At 40.3% G+C, this 24,046-nt stretch overlaps 1 protein-coding gene and 1 long non-coding RNA gene across 5 annotated transcripts in view; both read left to right on the top strand.

Moving 5' to 3' along the window:
• dock8 (dedicator of cytokinesis 8) overlaps positions 1-24,046 on the top strand; it is a 57,908-nt gene that overhangs the window by 24,635 nt on the left and 9,227 nt on the right. For 3 of the 4 annotated variants that reach the window (XM_085181188.1, XM_085181190.1, XM_085181191.1), the window contains 32 exons: positions 3,717-3,866; positions 4,406-4,486; positions 4,647-4,809; positions 4,920-5,053; positions 5,370-5,454; positions 5,965-6,127; positions 6,919-7,036; positions 7,692-7,762; positions 7,917-8,061; positions 8,271-8,372; positions 8,488-8,583; positions 8,831-9,065; positions 9,408-9,572; positions 9,705-9,883; positions 10,243-10,335; positions 11,732-11,827; positions 12,334-12,483; positions 12,790-12,903; positions 12,992-13,147; positions 13,489-13,628; positions 13,834-13,997; positions 15,126-15,277; positions 16,470-16,652; positions 16,824-16,950; positions 17,318-17,405; positions 17,570-17,666; positions 18,703-18,837; positions 19,168-19,320; positions 21,429-21,587; positions 21,703-21,803; positions 22,905-23,097; positions 23,678-23,821. In XM_085181188.1, the coding sequence (XP_085037314.1) occupies positions 3,717-3,866; positions 4,406-4,486; positions 4,647-4,809; positions 4,920-5,053; positions 5,370-5,454; positions 5,965-6,127; positions 6,919-7,036; positions 7,692-7,762; positions 7,917-8,061; positions 8,271-8,372; positions 8,488-8,583; positions 8,831-9,065; positions 9,408-9,572; positions 9,705-9,883; positions 10,243-10,335; positions 11,732-11,827; positions 12,334-12,483; positions 12,790-12,903; positions 12,992-13,147; positions 13,489-13,628; positions 13,834-13,997; positions 15,126-15,277; positions 16,470-16,652; positions 16,824-16,950; positions 17,318-17,405; positions 17,570-17,666; positions 18,703-18,837; positions 19,168-19,320; positions 21,429-21,587; positions 21,703-21,803; positions 22,905-23,097; positions 23,678-23,821 (4,332 nt within the window). The remainder of the gene's footprint in view (positions 1-3,716; positions 3,867-4,405; positions 4,487-4,646; positions 4,810-4,919; positions 5,054-5,369; positions 5,455-5,964; positions 6,128-6,918; positions 7,037-7,691; positions 7,763-7,916; positions 8,062-8,270; positions 8,373-8,487; positions 8,584-8,830; positions 9,066-9,407; positions 9,573-9,704; positions 9,884-10,242; positions 10,336-11,731; positions 11,828-12,333; positions 12,484-12,789; positions 12,904-12,991; positions 13,148-13,488; positions 13,629-13,833; positions 13,998-15,125; positions 15,278-16,469; positions 16,653-16,823; positions 16,951-17,317; positions 17,406-17,569; positions 17,667-18,702; positions 18,838-19,167; positions 19,321-21,428; positions 21,588-21,702; positions 21,804-22,904; positions 23,098-23,677; positions 23,822-24,046) is intronic. The other variant, XM_085181189.1, reaches the window with a different exon arrangement.
• On the top strand, positions 14,132-14,357 carry LOC146506634 (uncharacterized). The gene is made up of 2 exons (XR_014877345.1): positions 14,132-14,161; positions 14,201-14,357. It is a non-coding gene; the product is annotated as an uncharacterized LOC146506634 (long non-coding RNA).

Below are 24,046 nucleotides of genomic sequence, written 5' to 3'. Positions count from 1 at the left end.
GTGTGTGTGTGTGTGTGTGTGTGTGTGTGTGTGATAAGCAACAAAGAATAACAGTAAAAAGCACTTTCCTCAGTCTTGGGACTCTCCGCTTGTTTAGATACTTGCTGTGTATTTTAGCATTTTCACACACAGCTGGGAGAAATAATTATTTCATCCCTGGCTGAATATGTAAGTTTGCTCACTTTAAAAGAAATTAATAGTCTCTAATTTTTATGATAGTTTCATTTTAGTGGAGAGAAACTGAATATCAACCAACCCCCCCCCCCCCCCCCCAAAAAAAAAAACAAAACAAAACAAAAAACCCCACATTGACAGAATTCTGCTCCCACACTCAACCAGTCCATTACATCTATTGCTTGTTATATGTATAAAGCACACCTGTCCACAAAATGAGCTTCTTCCATTACAACCTCTCCATCACGATTGGGCAAGACCACAGAAATGTCAAAGGATGTCAAGGACAAGACTGTAGACCTTCACAAAGCTGGAATGTCAACAAGAAGCCTGGTGAGAAGGTGACAACTCGTGGTGCAACAATTCAGAAAGGGAAGAAATATAAATCTTTCCTCACAGGGTAATGATGAGAAAGATGGTGGATCTGCCAAAACACGCTCCTTGCGTGTTAATGGTCTGAAGGCACCATGAACACCACAGATAACAAACTACAGCGTAATCTATTGAAATCTTGTAGCACTTGCAAGGTCCCTCTGCTCATGAAGGCTCGTACATGTATAGGCCTTCTGAACTGTGCTAGAGTTCTTTGGCATCAGCTCAAACCGCTGTGTTTGGAGAAAACCAGGAAACTGTAAGAGGAGTGGTCCAGTATCACTCCTGAGTGCACACCTGGTGACCTACTTTAAGAAATATCTTACAGCTTACTGTAAAATAAGTCATGTTTTGCTTGGGGATCAAATACTTGTTTCACTCAATGCTCAATAGTTACTCATGCTATTCAATTAATAATTGATAATATAAGTTTATACGTATTATACTTTTATGTAATGTGGGTTTTTTTTCTGGGTTTTTGGTTGATATTCTGTCTCTTTCCATTAATAAAGAAACTACCATAAAATTAGAGACTGTTAATGTAACTGAGCACACTGCTGGGGACTGTTTGATATCACACGACAAACAACCACCATAACAATCCTGCTAATGTTCAATAAAACATTACTGGTCACATATCAATCCTCAACACTGATAGACAGTCACATGGTTTGGATAGCTGCTGTGTATTTTATAAGGGGTTACTTTCACAAAACACAAGCTGGACAAAAAATGACTGAATATCAAAAACCAGTAGTTGCAAGTATTGTATACTTAATAAAAATCACAGTTTTAAAGGTAGCTTTTGCATATTATTTGCATCTTGCTGATCTGGCGCGGTCTTGTAGTGGCTTTGGAAAGTCAGCTCTGCTGTGTAGTAAGGGATCACTGTAATCTATAAGGTTTTATGTCTCATCATCCTCAGAAATTTATAGCCTCGGGGGTCGTCATGTTTGGCCTTGTATCTACTAATACTGCACATTATTTTTGCAGTAAAGCATTTCTGAGCTGTGGCTGTTTGTTTGTTTTTCTGTGGATTTACACAGCTGGATAGTAGTAGGGGTTGGAAGGATTAAGTGCTCGTGGATCTCTCACATAAGACGAGGTTTTAGCCACCGGGTTTGCCCTCTCATCTGTGCTGCCCTGCTTTACTCTGGCTTGCCTGGAGGACTAATGGCTCTAAGATACTCTGTTGGGTGAGATAGGGCAATTTAATACGTCACAATTTTCAAAACTGGGCCATATCTAACCTGGTCTTGGGTCAGAATCAGTGTATGAAATATTTCTTGCAATGAAACATACTAATATGACATAAACGAGGGTTGTTTTTGGTTCTGTTGGAAGACTTTAAGAGCAGCGCTGAAGTGTGACAGTGTCACGCATTTTTGTTATGTGCTGAGCTGAAGTGTATCCTTGCAGAGGTTAGTATAATTTCCAGCTTATTACACTGACTAGACACTAGTTAATGAACTGTGTCTGCAAACATGAACTTGAACTGTAAACACAAAGTGCGTCTGTGAACAAAGGAGAAACTGCCAAACTTGTTTTGTCAGTTGTTGTTAAGGCTTCTTTTTTTAATCTCTGAACTGTTCACTTTTACTTTATCTTGTTTCTTTTCTCTTTCTTCTGCAGTGCTCAGTGCAAGTCGTTTTCTTTATGAGTCTTATCTTCTGTTTTCTTACTTGCTGTTCTTCGTTTTCCCGCATCCCTCGTTGCCTCACAGAGGTTTTGTTTGGTTTTGTTCACATCATTTTCGTTGTTTCACATCTCTGCAGATGTTCATATAAATCAAAGTCTCTCTGGTCAATAAGCCAAGGTGCAGACACGGGATTTGACCTAACAAGTGGCCTACTTATGATGCAATATTCATGAATGTAAGCAGAGGTTTATGAGTAGGCAAAAAACAAAACATTATGTTCTTTTAGCAAAACGGAATATCCATTAGTTTTTTTTTTCTTTGTTTGTTTTCTTGGTGTTACTTTGCAACACAAGGAAAGCCACATTTTACTCGACTGACTGGAGCCAAGTGGGAGGACGCAATAATGAAACCACAGTTGGCAAGACTTCAGAAAAGCAGAGGCCTTGAAAGAACAGTCTAATGGATTTATGGAGCTATATTGTCTAATATTTGTAAAGGAAGCGGCTGTCAGATGTCTGCCTGAACATTTGCCACTCAGATCTGTGTTTGAATGAAGCTGCAAAAGGAGTCATTGTAGCGTCCAGCTGCTAAATTGGCAGCACAGGGTGTTTGCAAGTGCTCCCCATCAGAAAATGTTAATCATCTGTCCTGAAACAGTGTGTGCTAGTGTTTGTGTGTGTCAGTCAGTCACGGGCATGGTGTTTGGGGTTTAAAAATATCATGTTGAAGAGGTTTTTACATTCCTTGTGTCTCATTACATCAAAATTTGAAGTTTTCTCAAATGAATGCTATTATGATTTACTGAAAATGTTGACTCATTTAACACTCGTCCTTTGACCGGTTTATTTTTCTTTATGAGCAGAGGATATTTTAGTCAGCTGGCTTTGATTACCAAGATTGTTATTTCTCTGATTCCAAGAAGTCATTTTTCAGTAAGAGGGAGAGTATGGCTCTTTTTTTTTTTTTTCCTTTTTCTTAAGTTAACTGGGTTGTTTCCGTCTCAGAATCTGTGCCGAGTTTTGTCCTTTTGGCATGTTACACAGGCATGGAAGTATGCCAGAAGTCATCATTATCATCATTGAACATTTTCTTGTGCTTATCTTGAATAAAGTTGCTGCTTTGAGGATTTTAGTTATCAACCAAGCTTGGCTTTCTACAGGCTTCTTGGTGTGGTCAGTGTAGTGGAGGCCCTGTGGGATAAGCAGAATGAGTTAGAGTAGTTTCTGGCTTTCCAGTGAATAGGATCACATGACAGATACCAGGCCGGCCCACATCAGGACATATGGCTGTGTTCCTACACAGAGGTCATTAAAGAGGTGAGAAGAGAAACAGCAAAGCGGACTGAACAGATGAACATTTGGTTTACATCAAACTAATCACCTAGATTAATGTATTCTTTCAGTCTCTCATCAGAAACCTTCCAGTTTGTTATGCCCTGATTACCAACACAAATGTAATCCTGGATTTAATTTTGGTAAGAAGACAATTTTCTGTTTCTCCAAAGTAAAATGTTTCATCTGTTTCCCTGCAGATATCTGAGAATTTCTACTGTGACCTGAACTCTGAACAGTTTAAGAACTTCTTGAAAAATCACACTGACCACATTGATCCGTCCTCGACAGCCAAATCTGCCATCTTCTCTATCACCTACCCTTCCACAGATATATATCTGGTCATCAAGGTAATGAGAAAATCTATTGCAATCCACTGAGACATGATGGCAATTTTAAGCATGGTGTCTCAGCATGGTGTCCTTAAAATATTTCAGTTAAATAGAGGAAAAAAGCAGAAATGGTAGGCCTAAAAAAGCAAATATACTATGCAGCGGATGAATAGCATCTTAAAGGCATTAATAAAACACAGTGGAGGCTCTGTTATAGTTTAGCTGCATTTCAGCAAGTGATGTGGGGAATTTTGAACATGGAGATTTTGATCTATCATGTAATACCATCTAAAAAAGCATCTGATTAGCAGTGGCTTTATTTTTCAGTACAACACCGATCCCAAACACACTACCGAAGCGGTAAAAGCATACCTGGATAGAAAAACACACAATGGGACACTATCAGTTATGAATTGGACTCTGCAGTCTCGTTAGAGTCACTGGAGTTTTGAAGAAGAGTCAGCAGTAATATAGAGTTTGTGCAGTTCATCGTAAACTGTTGTTGTGGCCTTGATATAATTAATGTTTGCAATTTTTACTTCCTGCTTGTGTTTCAGATTGAAAAGGTCCTTCAGCAGGGAGAGATCAGTGACTGTGTCGACCCCTACGTGACACTGAGGGAATGCGACTCTGGAAAGGTAATGAGTGCAGAGCAAACAGTCAAATTATTTACAAAAAATGCTCTCCAGTTTACCTTTTATCCTCTTATTAATACTTGCTGGGTATGTAAAACGATTCTGGAGCTGATGTTTTTCAAAATGGCTAACTTTATTTATTTATTTATGTCTTTATGGTCAGAACAAGGACAAAATTGAGAAGCTGCGGAACCAGGCGGATAGTTTCTGCCAGAGGCTGGGTCGCTATCGCATGCCATTTGCCTGGGCAACTGTTAATATAATGGAAGTGATCAGCTCTGCTACATTGGAGCGTGACATCACAGACTCTGAGAACACAAAAGGAGGTGTGTGCTAGCGTCATCTTACCTTCTGATCACTTTGCATTTGTCTGCATTTCCTAAGAGTCCTTGAAGCTTAGTGTCACACTTGACCCTTGACATTTTTTTTTCCTCAGGAAAATCCAGCAGCATTGACCGGAGAGGACTCCCTAGGAGGAACTCTGAACGTTACAGTACCATCGATGAACCGTTTTGCAACGTTTCTGGCTTCAAGCCTGCCACCATCACTATCTCCACCATCATCAAACAGGTTTGTCTGCTGCCCAAGCAAAGAAATGGATAAATCTGTGAAAATGCTTGAAATGCAGTAAGATACCAGATAAAGATAAAGTTTCCCAGACAGACATGCTTGTGTTTACATCTTGGACTTTGATAAAAATCCTATGTGTTTCATCAGATTCTATTATTCAAACCTGTAGGGCTATTACTGTGAAAAATTACATGTATATTCCTAAGTTTGTATATTTTTTATTGCTCTGATGGTTTATTTGGTCCTTGTCATCTGGGTTTTTCATTTAAAATAAATAAATAAATAAAATCACTGTGTTTTTTGTTTTTTTTTTTAGGAAGGAGATCGTCTAAGCGATGAGGATTTGCTCAAGTCCCTGACTGAGATGAAGAAACCACAGAAGAGAATCAAGACAATACCAGGTTATCACTCATTACATGAGTATATTTTTATTGTTAATGTTTTCTTTTTTGCTGCAGAGAAAATTGATAAAATTTGTCGATGGAAAGAAAGTTTAGAAAGAGCGCGCATGATGGAGAAAGACCAGGACCTCTGCAATAGTTTTAAATCACATAGGTCACCTGTTTAACTCAGACAGTTAAACCAGCACCTGTAGCCTGATACTTTCATCCATATAGAGCGTTTGGGTAGAGGAAATTGCAAAAACTCAGACAGTGATGTCACACTTTACAAATAATTTTTTAAAAGAGCTAAAATCTTGTTCATAGCATGCTTTAAATTTCAAGTCGGTATATTTTGTTACTAAGCTTTGCGGTTGCTTCCTGAAGAGGACACCTAAACCAGTGGTACTTCTCATCCAGCTCTTGACAAAAAAGCAGTGTGCCAGTTTATATATTATTAAATGATACCATAGGCTTTATTCTGGATATTGCATATGCAGTTTACTGACCTTTGACCTTTGCATCTTCTAGGTACCATAAAATTGGACATGTCTCCAGTCAACGATACACCAACATCATGTTTGTCAACTGAGCTTATCCCTCTTAAACCTGTGGCTGAGAAAAGCACTCGTCTCATTAAGGAGGTGCTGGAGTTCCCCTCCAGTGAGGTTTATGTTCCTCACAACATCTACAGGTGGGCTGGAGTATGCTCTATGTTGGCAAATAAACTCATGCTCCTTAAATATTTAAATGTGAGATTGTGGGATATTTTATTCTTTGCGTTTCTGTGTCCTGAATTTTTTTTTGTGACTTTAGCTTTCTTAGAGAAAAGGAAACTACTTATGCAAGCCTTGCACCTTCAAGGGATGAAAAGCAAACAAGCCCAACAACAAGTTATTCTCGCTAACAATATAAACAGGTTTCTTTGTTAAAATAGGCAGCACATTTCGAACAAAGGGCCAGAGGCAACATGAACTCTCGCTCAACAAGATCACTCACGAGCTGACATTAGAAGTTGTTTTCCTTTTTAGTGTAGTTTATATTTTTAGGCATTTCCATCCAGGCCACCTGCTAAATTACCATCAGTCAGTTAACAGTACAGAGTCAAGAATGGGGATTTAATTCTTCTCAGTACTCCAATCTAAAAAAAAAAACATGCATGAACAAGGCTCGGTAATTGCATGCTGATGTTCTCTAAACAAGTGTTTAGTGGAATCTTTGGTGTTTTCCTGTATTTCAGGTTTCACAACAGATTACAATGTTGAATTAAACCCACAAAAGAACACAGATAATAACTGGTTGGCTGTACATTTCTCTGACATTACTGTCGCATCAGCCCTGCAGCTGTTGTACAGACAGTGCCATCTAGTGAGAAATAATAAAACTGCTTCGGTTTACATAAAGTGTAGCATAATTTATTTATTTGACTGTTTTTTCTAAACCAACAGTGTTCCTGACACAGTTTCTCTCCCTTTGCATGTGCAGGAATCTGCTCTATGTCTACCCCCAGAGGCTCAACTTTGTCAACAGGCTGACATCGGCAAGAAATATTACCATCAAAATCCAGTTTATGAGTGGAGAGGATCCTGGCTCAGCTATGTGTGTGAGTGCTGTTGTTCATTACCTGTCACTCATTTTTACACTAAAACTGATTTAACTTAACTTTTACTGATATTTGGTGATTTAAAAATAAAATAAAATATGAAAGTGCAGTTGAATAATTGTTTTATTCTCACAAATTATTTCCCAGCTGCTTGTCAACAGGGAAGTTGCAAAATGCCCTCTGGTGGATAAACTATGCAACCTCAATAGTCATAAGACAGACTTTATTTAATTTTTATTTGTTCCAGCAGCACAAGGGACAGGAAGAAAAGTTGAATTAGAGATATATTAGTTTTTTAAAGTAGATAAATAAATATTGTACAGGAAAAAAGCTAAAACTCTGCACAGATGGTTACAATATACAGTTAAATATGCCAAGATTTTTATTTTTATTTGTACATAATGTGCAGCAGGAGTAATAATAATATATACATGTGTTTTTAAACAGTATTTATCCTGTGTGGGTATTGTACTAATACGCTCATTTCGGCTGATATATTGGTCACTGTCTATTTACTGACCCAAGCTCTGACAGTTTGGGTCAGTAGTTCAGATGAACATTCAAGTCAAGCACAGTCTACCCAGAGGATTCAAATTGATCATGTTAAATTAAAAGTACTTTTTTATTCTTTTCTTCTTCTGTCTCTATAATTCAGGTCATTTTTGGGAAATCGAGTGGCCCTGAATTTTTAAGTGAAGTCTATACCCCTGTTACCTACCATAACAAGTAAGGACACATTGTGTTTTGTTACACTGGACTGTGTTAGCATCTTTTTATCTATTTTGAACAATCAGAGTACCTTGTCTTCATTTATCTTTTTGTTTTTCTCGTTTCCTTCCGGTTGCATCCTCTTGTTACTCCGTATTTCCCCATCTGTAAGGTCTCCAGACTTCTATGAGGAAGTGAAGATTGCTCTTCCAGCACGTCTGACGGAGAGGCATCACTTGCTGTTCACGTTCTTCCACATCAGCTGTCAGCAGAAACAGAACCAGAGCGGCAGCTGTGAGACGCTCATTGGATACTCTGTAAGCTTTTACACATCACACATCTTAAGAACAAAGAAAAAGACTGTTTAGTGTTTCAGCTGGCAAATCGCTGTCATTATTGTCAAAGGAAAGTGTTGCCATACATTTTACTATTAATATGTTGTGACATTTGTGTGTCTGACTGCTGCGTTTTTAAATTGTTGAAGCTCGGCTGACATGCTGAATTTGTCTTTTTTTCTCTGATGCAGTGGCTGCCCATATTGAATATTGATCGACTGCAGACTGGTCAGTACTGTCTGCCCATCATCTTGGAGCGTCTCCCTGTCAACTACTCTCTACACACACCTGAGGTATAAACATCCTCCTGTTAAAAGATTAAAACTTTTTTTTTTATTATTATTATTTTGAAAGTAGAGTAGTAAACACAGACACAAAAGTCATATTTATATTTCCTGTGTCTTGTAGAAACTTCCTCTTCAGGTCCCTCCAGTCAAGTGGATGGAGGGTCACAAGGGACTTTTCAACCTTGAAATCCAGGCCGTGTCATCCGTGCACACACAGGTGAGCGAAGGCTGGATGCCTCCAGACAAACACAGCATCACAGTGAATGTCTTTTTGGCTCACCCTGTCTGTCTGTATACATCAGTACACACATGCATACCACAAGTGTCCATGTTGTTGTTGCATTTGCCCTGAAGCATGTCCCGACTCTGTCGCAGTACATTTGTTTCTTTCTCCGTCTCCTCTCCTCTGTTGCTTTTGCTCTCCCTGCTTCCCGTTCTAACAAACCCTGCCTTCTCCCTACCAGGACAACCACCTGGAGCGTTTCTTCACCCTTTGCCATGCACTGGAGGGTGGAGTAACATTCCCTGTGCGGATCAGGGAGGAGAAGATTCCAGAGAACAAGCTGGAGCATGAGCTGAAGCTCAGCATCATAGCCCTGTCCTCGTCCAGTCTAGAGGCTCTGGTCCTCTCCCTCCACCGAGTGCTAGATAAACTCTTCACTCTCATCATGCAGCCCATGGTCATTGCTGGCCAGACCGGTGAGTGGACTCTGTATTGTATCATGTATATAATGGATGTATTGCAGTGATTGTGGTGCTACATTTAAAAATGTCTTTCAAGTTGATTTTTTTTCCCGCAACATATTCTCAATTTAGTTATTGAGCTACCATGAAAAAACTGTGAAAGATATATCCCCAGAAAACAGATTACCACTTTATATTTGTACTTTTATTTAACCAACACTGCAAAAAAAAAAAAAAAAATCCCATAAATCATCAGATTTGAAGCTAAATTAGGTAAATTAATCAGATTTATTTTTCATTCACTGTACTCATTTAATTACTGGATTATTTTTTTTAATCCATGCTTCCTTTCTGCAGCCAATCTGGCACAGATAGCCTTTGAGTCAGTGGTGTCCATCGTCAACAGCCTTCATAACAGCCAGGAACTGATCAGGGACCAGCTGGGTAGGAACAGCCTCTTGGCAACCTACCTGTACTGGGTGTTTCGCCTGCCCGATCCCCCTCGAGACATGCAGAATCCAGGTGCTTCATCATTTAAAAAGATGCATTTCTTTTGTTTTGTCGTTCCTGTGAACATGTTTGCTCTGAGTGTTTCAAGTATTAAGAATTTTCTTTGTTTATTTTTTCCTTTTGTATCTATGAACATGTGATCAGGTACAGGTGGCGCAGTACCTTCAGCAGAGAGCCGATACAGCACTATGGGTCGGGCCACGGCTGCCACCGTTGGCAGTATGCTTCTCCAGTCCAGGATCAGAAGCAGCAGCAACCCTGATATCCCAGGCCCGCATAACTCCGCTGAAGATGACGAGGTCAAAAATATTCTCTCTGCCAAGGTACTGACCAGCTTCATCAGCTGAGATTTCTCATGTCTTAACCTGGATCTGGTGCAAAATACAGAAAAGTTAGTTTAGCTTGTGTCCACATTTTTTTTATTTTAACATACTCTTTAAGGTTTTACTAAGTATGTCCATGTTGCACTAGGCTAATGTACTGTATGAATTTGCGTAATTGAGAACACACACACAAAGTACAGTATGTAAATATGCCAGCATGCATCTTCATGCACACAAAATAGCCATTTGCTCTTCATCCCCACAGTACATTAGCTATTGTAATAGGCCACTAGACACCCACTCTAATGAATGCATCCATCACATCCAATGTGATGGAACTTGTGTGTTACTGTCTCCAGGGCCACAACAACCCAGGCAGCCGCATGTCCACCTACGTAGACGTAAACAACCATCAGAACCCATCAGGAAACACCAGGCCATCCAACAGAAAGGTTCAAAGTTCTCACTTTCTTTCACTTTTTTGGACCCATTTTATTATGTAGCAATGCAATTACATTTTTGTAAAAGAATTAGAGACGGAAAATAATGATACAGAAAACGGCAAGGAATGAGTATGAACTGGGTAATATATTTCCTTTTAATGATTTGTATCAACATTGACTTTATCTAAACTGATGGATATCTGTTGTTTTCATCAAAGGTGATCTGTCTGTTATTCATGTCTTCCCATTTAAAAGATTAAATACCATTTTTATGCCATTACACATACTGAATATGCTGACTGTGCATGTGTGTATACTCGTGTAAGTCAACAGACATTACCTTTGTACTCGGAGAAGGTTAGCCGGACCGAAACAGGCTAATTTAATTCATGTATTGGGGGTAAGCGAGACACAGTGTAGGAGTTACATTCAAATAACCTGATTAACTGTGGAAATTACAGTTTTTACTGTATGGGCCCACTGAATGTTTAGCACGTGTGACCATGACTGTATGTAGTGTGGGGCAACATTTACACCTCATTATAGACATTTACATGTTAATGGCATGAAACCTGAACAATATCCCTCTGTGGTAAGGAGGTTGGATGGCATTACTAATTATCTTTTTGAGATGGAAATGGAATATGTGAATTTATGAAATGAACTGATATTTAATCAGTATTTTTGAGGCTCTTTGATATATTTATTTGATTTATTTGAAAGCTGTCATTCAGATGTTATTGTGTACAGAAGAATTTGTCAGTGCAGGCTTGTTTCACTGCTATTCATTGTTAGAGCCTTACTTAAAGTCTCCAATCAAGACAGTTACAGTACACAAGGGCAAGGCAACACATAATTTCTTTTTAAAAACATTATATGTAGCTGTAAATAAAGGCTAAAACATATATGGGTTTTAATTGTCTAACTAAATTGCTTTCAATTAAGAATAAATGAAAAGCCTTGTTATTTTAGTTTTTGAAGTCGAAATTCTGGTTAGTCATCTCTATAATATGTTAGAGACACTGCAGTGACTGAAAAATAATTCTGTAGCAGTACATTGAACGATACCATAAAAGCTGTGTTTGATTTCTGTGTTCTATTTCAACATTACTTCTATCTCAAACATCCTGTAATACAGCTAAACAAATACTTTCATCCTCCAGTTCCCCCTTATGACCACAAGGTGGCAGTGTGACACTGGTGACACTGATATTGGAGCTGTTTATGCTTTTTTTTCGTGTCTATTCAAAGCAGCCAGCATATTAAAACCAGTTCACAGCAATATGTTAATATAATAATCTATTAGAACTCCAATTATGAGGCAGTCTTTTAAAAAATTCTCTACCTGCTATCGGGATGAGACGGGTTCTCGTGAATTAAAGCTTTTGTATTTTCTCTCTTGCAGCAATTTCATGAGGAGCTGGCCCTGCAAATGGTTGTCAGCACCGGGGTCTGCAGAGAAAATGCCTACAAATACGCCTGGTTCTTCTTTGAGCTGCTGGTCAGTGCTTATTTTTACACCTCTCTGCAAGAGGGAAGGCATCCACAGATGTTAATGATAAATAGACTGAGTTATAAAAATGAGTCATATCAAGCAAATGTGACCTCATGGCCAAACACCTTCAAAGATAAATGATAGTGGTAGTATTGTATGAATATTAAGAGGGTGTTCGAAAGCGCCCGAGGCAATAAATTACAAAAACCGCTTGACAATTTATATTCTGTCTTGCAATTCAGCTGTGTCATCACTGACATTCATGCTCATTCACTCAATTCGTCTTGCTTATTTATGCTTCTACCATCAACCTCATTGCTTACTTCAATTAAATTAGGGATTTTTGTGTGGCTTGATAGGCTTGTTGATTTGAAAATAGAAGCTGATGATAAAATAATCAAACACTGCCCTCTTTAACTATCAGGCCACCTTTTTAACAAAAAGAAAAATCAAAGTTTGCGTTTTTCACCTTTTCTTAACAATTATCATTGGGTGTGTTATGGTTTAAACAGGTGAAAAGCATGGCTCAGCATGTGTCCCAGCTGGACAAGTACAATATTCCTCGCAGAAGTCGCTTCTCTGACCGATTTAAAGATGACATCACCACCATTGTCTCTGTGGTTACAGCTGAGATTGGGACCATCCTGGTCAAACAACAAAAGGTAAGAAACGTTAGTAATGATGACGACGAAAATAAATCATGAGCTTCTGAGCCTAATCAATTTGACTTCGATCTGCAAACTCTGCAGCCGAGCGCATTCGTGTACCTTCTGTCCTCCTGGGTTGTGTTGAGAGAGGCAATTTCAACCTGACTGTACATGTTGTCGATGTCCTCCAAACAACAGGAAGTTGGGAGTGCTAATTATATTTGCCTCTGTGGAATCGAGAGCACAGCTTACACAGCTAGATACTCAGTAAGATCCATCTGGTGCAGCTTCCTGATTGCTGTTTGTTGACTGTTGTTTTAGGAGGTAGAGCAAGCAGAGAAAGTCAACATCAGCCTGGCTTTTTTCCTTTATGACCTGATGTCGCTCATGGACAGAGGATTTGTATTCCACCTAGTGAAAAACTATTGCAATCAGGTAAAATAACAGATTAATGTTAATAATTATATCCCTCCAGATGCTGATTCTGGAAAAAATAAACTTTTATGCTCCCTTTCACTTTTAGATGTCGGCTAAGAGTGTTTCAATGCCGACGCTGATCAGCATGCGTCTAGAGTTCCTGCGAATCCTGTGTAGTCATGAGCACTATCTCAACCTGAGCCTCTTCTTCAGCAGCCCTGCCTCCGCACCCGCCTCACCGTGTCCATCCATCTCCTCACAGGTTCGCCCACTCGCCAGTGCAAATTTTACATGAATTCTTTGGACACTCGGGTTACCGCTTTACCAAGTTGAGTTTATTAATACAGGAATATTAATGTGGCTGCAAAAATGTTAATGAAAGTAAGGACTGGCCATCTAGGAGAAGATAACTTGGAAAAATACAAACACAGAACAGGAGTTTAGGGAGTAATTTAACTGACTAGATGAGATAAGATTAAGTTTTGTTTTGTTTGTTAGTTTTCTTTTAGTGAAAAATTCAGTTTAAAAAGTGCTTTATTTTCCATTAAGAAAGATTTTTACGCTAATCTTATTGCCACTCCTTCATTTTATCTTTCTTTTCAGAGTTCTGGCTCATGCAGTTTCCAGGAGCAGCAGAGGATCTTGGCTCTGTTTGAACTTTCTCCTGAATTCAAACAGCAACACTACCTCACGGGTCTGTTACTGACAGAGCTCAGTGCAGCGCTAGACATGGAGTCAGAGGGGTATGGAAGTACAGCTACTTTCAAGTTACTCAAAACTGCCTGCTTTCTTACTTGACTAATTACTTTCTTACTAAAAAGCTCCTGTCTTATTTGTTTCGTAAAATATATCAATTAAATCAATATCGACCTCTGTAAACATGTGAAAGCTGTGTACTAATCATTGGCGATATTATTCAAATGAAACAGCATGCATGCGTGTTCACAGGGGAAAGGTCCAGAGAAGGTCCATCAATGCAATCTACAGCCTGCTGTGTGCTCATGATCTTGACCATCGCTGTATCAAACCTGAAGTCAGGGCCAAGGTGGCTGCTCTCTACCTCCCCCTGGTGGGGATTATTATAGAATCCACCAACTACCTGGATTTTACTGGTACGTATGCTCACACACACACACATAGGTTTGCTCCAGACTACAAGCTCATTAATAATAATAATAATGGATTGCATTTATATAGCGCTTTTCGGGGCCCTCAAAGTGGAATTCCACTATTCATTCACTCTCACATTCACACACTGGTGGAGGCAGCTACAGTTGTAGCCACAGCTGCCCTGGGGCAGCCTGACAGAAGCGAGGCTGCCATATCGCACCATCGGCCCCTCTGGCCATCACCAGTAGGTGAAGTGTCTTGCCCAAGGACACAACGACCGAGACTGTCCGAGCCAGGGCTCGAACCGGTAACCTTCCGGTTACAAGACAAACTGCCAACTCTTTGAGCCACAATCGCCCAAAGGTTTTCATTGAAAAGGTTCTCCATGATACTTTATTACGATAAGAAAACTGAGTTCTCTTTCTGCTGATTTGAGACTCTGTTCAATGTTAATTATCAGAAACAAATGAAGGGCCTTTGGCTAATAATTAAAAAATCATTTATATTTATATTTATTTGTCCTTTTTGTAAATTCCATTCATGCCTTGTGGTGACAATTATAACTACAACAGTAAAGACATCACAATTAGAGACATTAAGTCTAGGCAAGTCACCTTTATTTATATAGCACATTTAAAAGACATCAAGTGTTGGCCATTAAAGACATTACCAGTAACGTCACCAAAAATCAAATACAAGCACAAGTGACACCCATATCACACCATTTAACATCACTTAGATTTGTTTAACAGATCTTTGTACCGCTGCCCTGATGGTAGTGATGAAGAGGATATGATAGGTCACCTTTCCCACCAATACTCCCAAAATTGCATCCTACTATGTTGTTGCTGTGTTTCTGAAAGCTACATGAAAACAAATATGTATGCTTTTATTGATTTTAATTTATGACAATAACTCATATGAAACTTATTTGCTAAATCTACATTTATAACCAACCAACCAACACATTCTCAACTCTGTAAAGATGTAACAAGTAACTTTTCTGTTTTATGTATTTTATTTCTAATTGAGATACAATTGGGTTACACTTTATGGTGTAAGGTAATCCTGTGTACTGCAGTCCTTCTCTTCACCAGTTTAATATAATTGCCCCTTGTTTGTCTCCGTAGTTTCTGACTCGCGCAGCGGGAAAAACAAGTCAGGCGGACCTGATGATGACCTTGAAAATGTCCCACCTATCAATCAGTCTGTTGCCATGGCAATTGCTGGGAACCCCTTCAACACACTGGGACGGAACGCTCTTCTTTCCATGGCATCTATGGTAATGGCCATGTGTATTTAATTTCCTAATAAAAGGACTGCTGCCCATTGTTTTTAAAAGTTCAGACGTGCTTGTGTGTGTGCATGTGAGCGACTGTATCTGTGAATATTCCCATTCCTAACAGGTGAGCTGCACAGAAGCAGATTGATTAGCTGTCAGAGCCACACACATACTTCATTCATCCTGAAAAATCACGCACACGCATACACACATGTCTCCGGGAGATGGTTTATGGGCAGGCATTGCCATCATAAGTGAACAGGGCCATCCTCCCTGACAAACACATCCATCAAGTACAGCTACAGCAACAACACAGGCGCCAAAACCTTCCTTCTGTTTCTTTCCAAAAGATGAATCAGTTCCTTGTATGTTGCTGCAAGAAGTGCTGTTGTGGAAAATATGATTTTGACACGAGTGAGCCATTGTTCTGGTATCCACCACAAAACCAAACACCTCCCCCAGAGCACTTGGTCCTCATTTTTGGGCAGTCCACCTTCTAACAATGTTTCCAGTGAGTCTTACTCATAGAGAGAATAATGTTTTCCTATGATAAACAAGAGATGCTTTAGATTAAACGGTAATATTTGATGTAGGTTCTGGTAAGCTGCGGGCAGTCCTGCTCTTAAAAAAAAACAAACCCACCCCCCCAAAAAACAGAGACCTGGAAACAAGGTTCTAGGTGGGACACCTAGAGCACTAGGAGGTTAATGGCTACATTTATCAAAGCTGCTGCAAAATGAAGCAGCGGTAGCCGTCTATACTAGCGATTCATCATCTCACGAGTGAAGGTAAATGAATCTGCAATAGATTTAACACCTGTTAAGATGGAGGAGAGAACCATATTTCATTGAAGCTAGTGAGAAACCATATTTGTGGTTTAGAGAAGCTTGTCAGTGATGTACTATAAGTTTATTGTATGCACTTGTTAGAGTACACTGTATAACTCAATAGGTTGAGCACTGGCAGTTGTGTCACATGAATTTAATATGAATTGGATCCATGACGTTATTGCATGCAGAGTGTAGTTTTAGAACAGCTTCGTGGATTTTGTTTTGTGTGTGACAGTTTAATTTATTTCTAGGACGCAGTTTCTAAATGTGTGATCTGCAGCAGATGCACACATTTCCATTCAGTGAGAGCTGCACTCCATTGGATCCAACGCATATCTGTCTCTGTCCTCTCTTCTTCCCAGCAAGGTAAATCCATAGCCACCCTGGCTGCAGACACCAGTCGCCACCTTTTGGTGTGCTTCCTGTGGGTGATGAAGAATGCCGATGGGAACCTGATTCAGCGCTGGACTATAGATATGCCTCCCTCACAGCTCAACAAACTGCTGGAGCTCCTCACCATCTGTATCTCCTGCTTTGAGTATAGGGTCTGTCTTTGCTTATTTTCTAATAATTTAATTTAATGCACTACTTTGAATGTTTTTGTATTTGCATACCTTCCCTACGCGTGTTTTTTCTCACATTCCTCAGTGCATATTACCAATGTATCCTTGTGTATTTTCTTCCTGGTTACTATGTGCTTATTGTGTGTTTTGTAGGGAAAGCAGAGCAGTGACAAAGTGAGCACCCAGGCCTTACAGAAATCTCAGCAGGCCAAACATCAGTTGGAGGAGGCCCTGCTGAGAGGAATGGGAGCCCGTGGGGAAATGATGAAACGAGTTGGAGGTGATGTATTTCTTGGCACTTTAAGAAATAAAGCCTGGAATTGGTTTTCTGACATTTAAATGTAGAATGTTTCAAAGATTTACACACAAACTTCCTCTTAAAATAGTCAACACTCAGATTTTGGAAATCTTATGATAATTTTTATAGTTGTGCGGTCGAGGATTGCTGCATATATGAAAAGCCTTTTGTTTATTTTGTAATCCACACTTTCAGGCACTAATCATATAATTTTCTTCTTACACTGCAGTAAATCTTTTCACATGACAGGCTGTTCATGCTTCTACCACATGGATGCAGTTTTAGTTTATAGTCTGCACAATAAGTGTACTTTTCTTCTTCTCATGCTCTGTTTTTATATACCACACAGGAACAGATAGGACTATGGGTCAGAGAGAGGTCCTCCGCTGGAGAAAGGATCTCACTCAGTGGCGACAGACCAATGACAGACAGGATAAGTATGTTGTAATCTTTGTGTCTCCTTCTCAGTTTTTTCCCTTTAATTATTACCTCTTGATGCACCTGGATGTCTTCTTCTATGCCTTTCCCTTTCTCTCCTTTTTCTTTTCCTTCTTTCTTTTATATTTTTAATTTTTGCCTCTCTTTCCTCATTTTCCATCAGGACTAAAGCTGAGTTGGACCAGGAAGCTCTGATCAGTGGGAACTTGGCCACAGAGTCAAACCTCATAGTGCTCGACCTGCTGGAGACAATCGTCCAGGTCAGAACTGTCTTAAATACCCTGAGTAACATTAATGTGCATTTAATAAATACATTTGCAATCATTTTAGACTTACTATGCTAAGTTGTCATTATATATCATCGCCAGCCACTTCACTAGTTACACCTTGCTAGTGTTAGAACTGCCTGAACTCCTCGTGGTATAGATTCAACGACATGTTGGATACATTCCTCAGATATTTTGACGTGATGGCATTACTCAGATTTCTGGGCTGCGTTCTGCAACATCCCAAAGGTGTTCTGTTGGCTTGAGTTCTGGTGACTGCAGAGGGCATTTCAGTGAACTCGCTCTCTTGTTCGAGAAACCAGCTAGAGATTATCTTAAATTTGTGACACGGCACATTATCCTGCTGGAAGCAGCCATCGGAAAATGGTCATAAAGGGATGGACATGATGAGCAGCAACAACTCAGGTTGACTGTGGCACGTAAACAATGCTCAGATGGTACTGAAGGGCACAAAGTGTGCCAAGAAAATATCCCCACACCATTACACCACCAGCAGCAGGGCGGATGCCTGCTTTCCGTGCTTTCATGCCAAACTTGGGCCCTTACGAAAAATTGCTGTAGAGTAAAACAAGACTCATCAAACCAGTCAACATTTTCCAATTCTTGTTACTGTCGCCTCAGTTTCCTGTTCTCATTTGGCAGGAGTGGCACTGGGTGCCCATCTTCTTCAAAGTTCAATGTTGTTCATTTGGAGATGCTCTTCTGCATAGCTTGGTTGTAACAAGTGGTTATTTGAGCTACTTTTGCCTTCATATGACAAAGCAGTCTCATCATTCTCCTCTAGAAGGTTACTTAGTAGACAAGGGTACACGAGGGTATCCACTCTATGCAGCTTTAACGGTCTATCATAAACTTTTTACTCATCTGCTTGTTGTGTACTCTCTAGCTAAGAAGTTAAACTGGGACTTTTGTATTCATGTGATTTTTTTTTTTTTTTTTTTTTTTTTTTTTTTTTCTCCCCAGTGTTTCCCTAGTGTATCATCTATTTTTCTCTCTGTCTCACATTCAGGCGGTGCCATTGGCTGATTGTAAGGACAGCGTAGTTGGCGGGGTGCTGAAGGTGTTACTCCACTCTCTCACCTGCAGCCAGAGTACCACTTTCCTCTCTCACACCTTCAGCACGCTCAGAGCACTTGTCGTCAAGGTAGTTTCATGATGACAAATGTATGTGTGTGTGTGCATGTGTGTTTAGTTTCACTTTTTGAAAATTCAGGAGGTGGTGTGTGTGTGGGTTGGTGTGTTTAGATGAACACTATCTGTGTCTAAATTAAATGTTCTTATTTGTTTGTGTGGGTGGCCAACTGCTGATACAAGCCAGAATTATTTATGTATATATCTGTGTGTGTGTGTGTGTGTGTGTGTGTGTGTGTGTGTGTGTGTGTGTGTGTGTGTGTGTGTGTGTGTGTGTGTGTGTGTGTGTGTGTGTGTGTGTGTGTGTGTGTGTGTGTGTGTGTGCGCGTGCGCGTGCGTGCAGTTTGGAGATCTGTTGTTTGAAGAGGAGGCGGAGCAGTGTGCAGACCTGTGCCAGAAGGTGCTTCAGTACTGCAGCAGCCCTGTGGATGAGAACAGAAGCCAGGCCTGTGCCACCCTCTATCTCATCATGAGATACAGCTACAGTAATGCCAGTGTAAGCGCACACATCACAGCAACATGTAATCACACAATATCCTATTTATGTGTTCTAGTGAGCAGTAAGGATGCATAGGAACGTCCACAAATCAAGAACTAGCCACGCACTACCCTTTTTAAGCTTTCAGAAAAAAATGCTTTTATATCACTTTGAGCTGAAGTGCTCACACATGTTCTCATGAAGACACACAGAAGCAGGGAGTCACACAGATCTTATCCTATCTTCTGCTCTCTTCCCCTTCTGCTCAGCTTTAATGTCTTTTCCGTGTCTATTTTAAGCGTGCAGCAAGAAAGTTTCTGCTGAAGGATGTGTCTCTAAGTGGGAAGCAGAGAGATATGTCACTGTCTGCCTCCCCATGTTCCAACCCCTCTATAACTAATGACAGCAACTCTGTGTGTGTATTAACTGTGCGTGATTCACAGCATATGTGCGTGTGAATGTGTAAGTATTTGTGCCGAAAGACAGGAAAGGAGGAAAGTCATGACAGAGTCGGGGAAGTGTTGGTAACGGAGGTGAAGGAATGATAGGAGGGAATGAAAAGGACATGATTGAGAAAAGACAGATATGAAGGAAGGGAGGCAGAGGCTAGTGTATCTTCTTTCATTCTCCACGCTGGTTCGATAACTGCTGTTGCAGTCGATATTTCCTGTGTTTACAGTCTGTACACTTTAATGAAAGTCAGACTCCAGCCCGCACAGCACATGCACGCCCATGCACGCCCATGCACACACGCACAGCATCTCCAGTTTAAATAGAGTATTTCTCCTTTGCATGTCCCAGCGTATGTTTGTTTATATGCTGTATACAGAGGGAGCTGTGATCTGAATTAGCGTAGCAGCCGAATGACTCATTGATGCAGAACTTACTCCCTACCTCTTTCATTGTTTATGTTTTTATCCCGTGATCTCCCCTCGTCATGTTCTCAGTCTGTCGTGAAACTTTTTCCCTCCCTTGTTATTTTAGTTAATTTTAGACTGCTTTAAAAAGACAAAGAAAAAAAAGACAACTGCAGCCTTTTTCCCCCTCACAAAACAGATAAATGTTGTTAAAACCGGCCCGTTTATGGAGAGGTTAAAATGAGAACAAGAGGAAAAGGGGGCAGATGAGAAATACAATTACAAAGAAGGACAAAGAGGGTTATTTGTTGACTTAAGCTATCATTTAGGCTACTTCTCTGTACTTTTCTCTCACACGCACACACATGCACACACTGAGTTAGAGGGCAGTGATGGGTGGTTAGGCTCTGGCTCCATGCTCAGTTGAACAGAATGGGGCCGTAGAGATGATCCATGGGTGATTATGTCTCTGCTAATGGGAGATCATTTCCCGCTTAGCTGGTCATGCTGGAGATAGATGGGACTTCACACATACACGACCACATTCTCTCTCACACATACACACGATCCTCTCTGCAGAAGATGGAAGGGTGTTTGTCACACCTGTTTTCTTGGACAGGTAGTGTGAAGGATGGAGAGACGAGGATAGGATAGGGAGGGGAGCCCGGGGGGGGGGGGGGGGGGGGGGGGGGGGTTGGGACAGGGAGACTTTTGTGCAATCAGTATTTGCTCATGCTTGCTAATGGGGACTATTAATTCTTTCCAAGCGCATAGCAAAATATGTGCTGTGGCTCAGTCATTGTGCTATTAAATGGTGATAACAAGAAAATGTTTCCAAAGACAAACTGCGTATTATTAGGTATTACAGTGTAGTGGTTTACACAAGCAAAAAATCCCAGTTTAGTCCCAGGAGGAGACGCATATCCCTTAGGGGTTGCTTCAGGAAGGGCATCCGGTGTTTACAAAAAAAAAAAAAAAAATCCACCTACCTCCTGCGGTGACTTCTTGTGAGTAAGGGAGCAGCCAGAAATGGCATTTCCTTCTTAACTGTTATAAAAAATGTTAGGGGTTTATTTTTTCCATGCAAAATGTAATCTTGCAGTTCCTGTTATGTTCTGTTCTGTTTTGTCACCAGTACTTCCCCTGCATGCTATAGAAAAAACTATGGAAAAAAAAAAAGGATTAATATTCTGGTCTGTGGAAATCCAATATACACTTACAAACAGTGCAAAGCGTTAAACACATATTCACTGCGGTCTCTTCTGTCAGAATTTCTCGAGAGTCAAGATGCAGGTCACCATGTCTCTGGCCTCGCTGGTGGGCAAGTCTTCAGACTTCCAGGAGGAGTACTTAAGACGCTCTCTGCGCACCATCCTGGCCTATGCAGAGGAGGACACTGAGATGCAGAATACTCAGCTTCCCTCCCAGGTATAAAGTTATATGCACAGTCACACAGTTCAGCAGTTGCATTACTGATTTTGATTCATAACCTTAAGCCTGCTTTTTGATGTATGTCTGTTTTTTTTCTTTTTTCTTTTTACAGGTGGATGAGCTTCTAAGAAACCTGAACAGTATTTTATCCGACACAGTGAAGATGAGGGAGTTTCAGGAAGATCCTGAAATGCTCATGGACCTCATGTACAGGTAAGAAACCAAAAGCATCTGGTGTAAAAGGCATTCACTTGGTTTCTGTCTGTCTTCAGTGTCTTCCTCTTTGCATCCTACTCTATCATCATTTTCTCATCACTCTGTGGCTTCTCTCTCTGTTTCACCACTGTTTCCTATTTCTCTGTGGCCTGGGATGTTTTGCCTCTATTTGCTGCCCTCGCTATGGTAACCATGTGGTAGCAGTTTAGTCTTCTGATCTGGCTTTGTGTATATGCAAATGCAAACAGTATGTGTGTCCGGGCATGCATGCGTGTGAGAGAACACGAAGGGGAAACACTGAGACAGAGGTCATCTATGTACTTTTGGTTATTTTGGCACTTCAGCGTGCTTCGCTGTCACCTATGGTAATTTATCATGCACCTTTCTATTTGGTTTTTGGTCTCGGTCACATGGCGAGTCTCTCGTAGCTTTACAGACTGACCTGCTAGCTTTACATATATACCTCCAAGCTTTCTAGCACACATAGGTCATTGATGAGCAAAACACGTGGTCACCAGATGCTTGAATTAATTTGTAAATTTTGTAGGGTGATTTGCAAAAATAAATAAATAAATAAACAGTGTTTTAGATTTAGTCTTATTCTGTTTAGTCGATAATTTTCCGTTCTTCTCAAAAACAAGAAATTGTGTTCAGCGTTCCTGTTCCCCATAAAACAATAACCCACTCATGTTGCTGTGCTCACTCTCATGCTCACATTTTATTTTGAGATATTTGCCTTTCACACATTGACATTTATTTATATCTGTGCCACAGTTAAATTGATATTGCTTAAGACTATTATTTGATCTCCTTTTATGTAGTGTATTACACAAAAATCATTATTTTCATACAGTACATTCATATTTTGACATAAACGCAGTCATTAAAATACACAGTTTATGCAGAACCTTATCTGCAGTGAACCCATATCATTAACTACCACTTGTGCACTTGTTTGTCCAGCATGCACTTGTTTGTCCAGCATGTGACGGTTTTCTGATAAGGAGATTTTGATCTCAGATAGGCTTTTACCAGATGAATTAAAGGGGAAAGAAAGGGGGGAAAATGATCCCTTCTCCCACTCCCATATCTCTCCAGGATAGCAAAAGGCTACCAGACGTCTCCTGACCTCCGCCTGACCTGGCTGCAGAACATGGCAGAGAAGCACAACAACAGGAAGTGTTACACGGAGTCTGCAATGTGTCTGGTGCACGCTGCCGCCCTGGTGGCTGAGTACCTCAGCATGCTGGAGGATCACAAGTACCTGCCTGTTGGCAGTGTCACCTTTCAGGTAGACCACACAAACATATACATACAGAAATAACAAGGAGATAATAAGTTTTTAGGACTGAAACACAGGAACATAAAATAAGCAGTCTTCATTTGTTTATTATGGCTGTTGGTTGTTCTGTTGAATGAAGGCAAACCTTCAAGTGCACAGCAAGAAAATCTCACATCTCCCTGTGGATTGCTTCCATATTTGGTTGTGTGTGTCCAGAGGGGGGAGCTGTACACTCATAACGTCAACATGTAAATATGATCCCCTGGTATATCTGCTTAACGCCGTGTCTTTGAAGATGAAGAGGAGAATAAAAAGGCAAATGTGCTCCCGTGGGAAGATGGGAACAGCCTGTTTCCCTCATCTGAAAACAAACAGTTATAACAGTCACAAAGTTGATTATGTTATCGATGAGCTGTGTTATACACAAGACCTCTGTGCTCAGGACAGTCTAACCTGCAGCAAGCCACTGATTGGATGGTCATTAAACGAGTTCCATTTCTCACCGCAGGACATCTTATTTTAAGCCGTGTTATTGATTATGTGATTAGCGGGGCTAAATGAGTGATTAGCTGACGGATCTTCTCCTCAGAATATCTCCCCCAATGTGCTGGAGGAGTCTGCGGTGTCGGACGACATCCTGTCCCCGGATGAGGATGGGGTGTGCTCAGGTCGCTACTTCACGGAGAGCGGCCTGGTGGGATTGCTGGAGCAGGCTGCTGAGCTCTTCAGCAATGTGAGACCATAAAACTGCACTAGTATTTGTGATATTTATGTTTAGTGCTAACATAAAAAAACCTGTAATGATTTAATAAAAACAGTCTTATCAAGGTTGGAGTAATTACTTTATAAAATTAGTATTATTAATGTGTTTTGTTTTGTTTTTTTAAGCGGTAAATATCTACTTTGTTAATGCTTAAAAAAAGCCAGCCTTTAAGGATGCTGTATAACTGAAACAGAG

This window comes from Neolamprologus multifasciatus, chromosome 12 (genome assembly GCF_963576455.1).
Source record: "Neolamprologus multifasciatus chromosome 12, fNeoMul1.2, whole genome shotgun sequence".
Taxonomy (NCBI): domain Eukaryota; kingdom Metazoa; phylum Chordata; class Actinopteri; order Cichliformes; family Cichlidae; genus Neolamprologus; species Neolamprologus multifasciatus.
The sequence above is the reverse complement of the archived record's forward strand: the minus strand, read 5'-3'. Positions and strand labels throughout refer to the sequence as shown.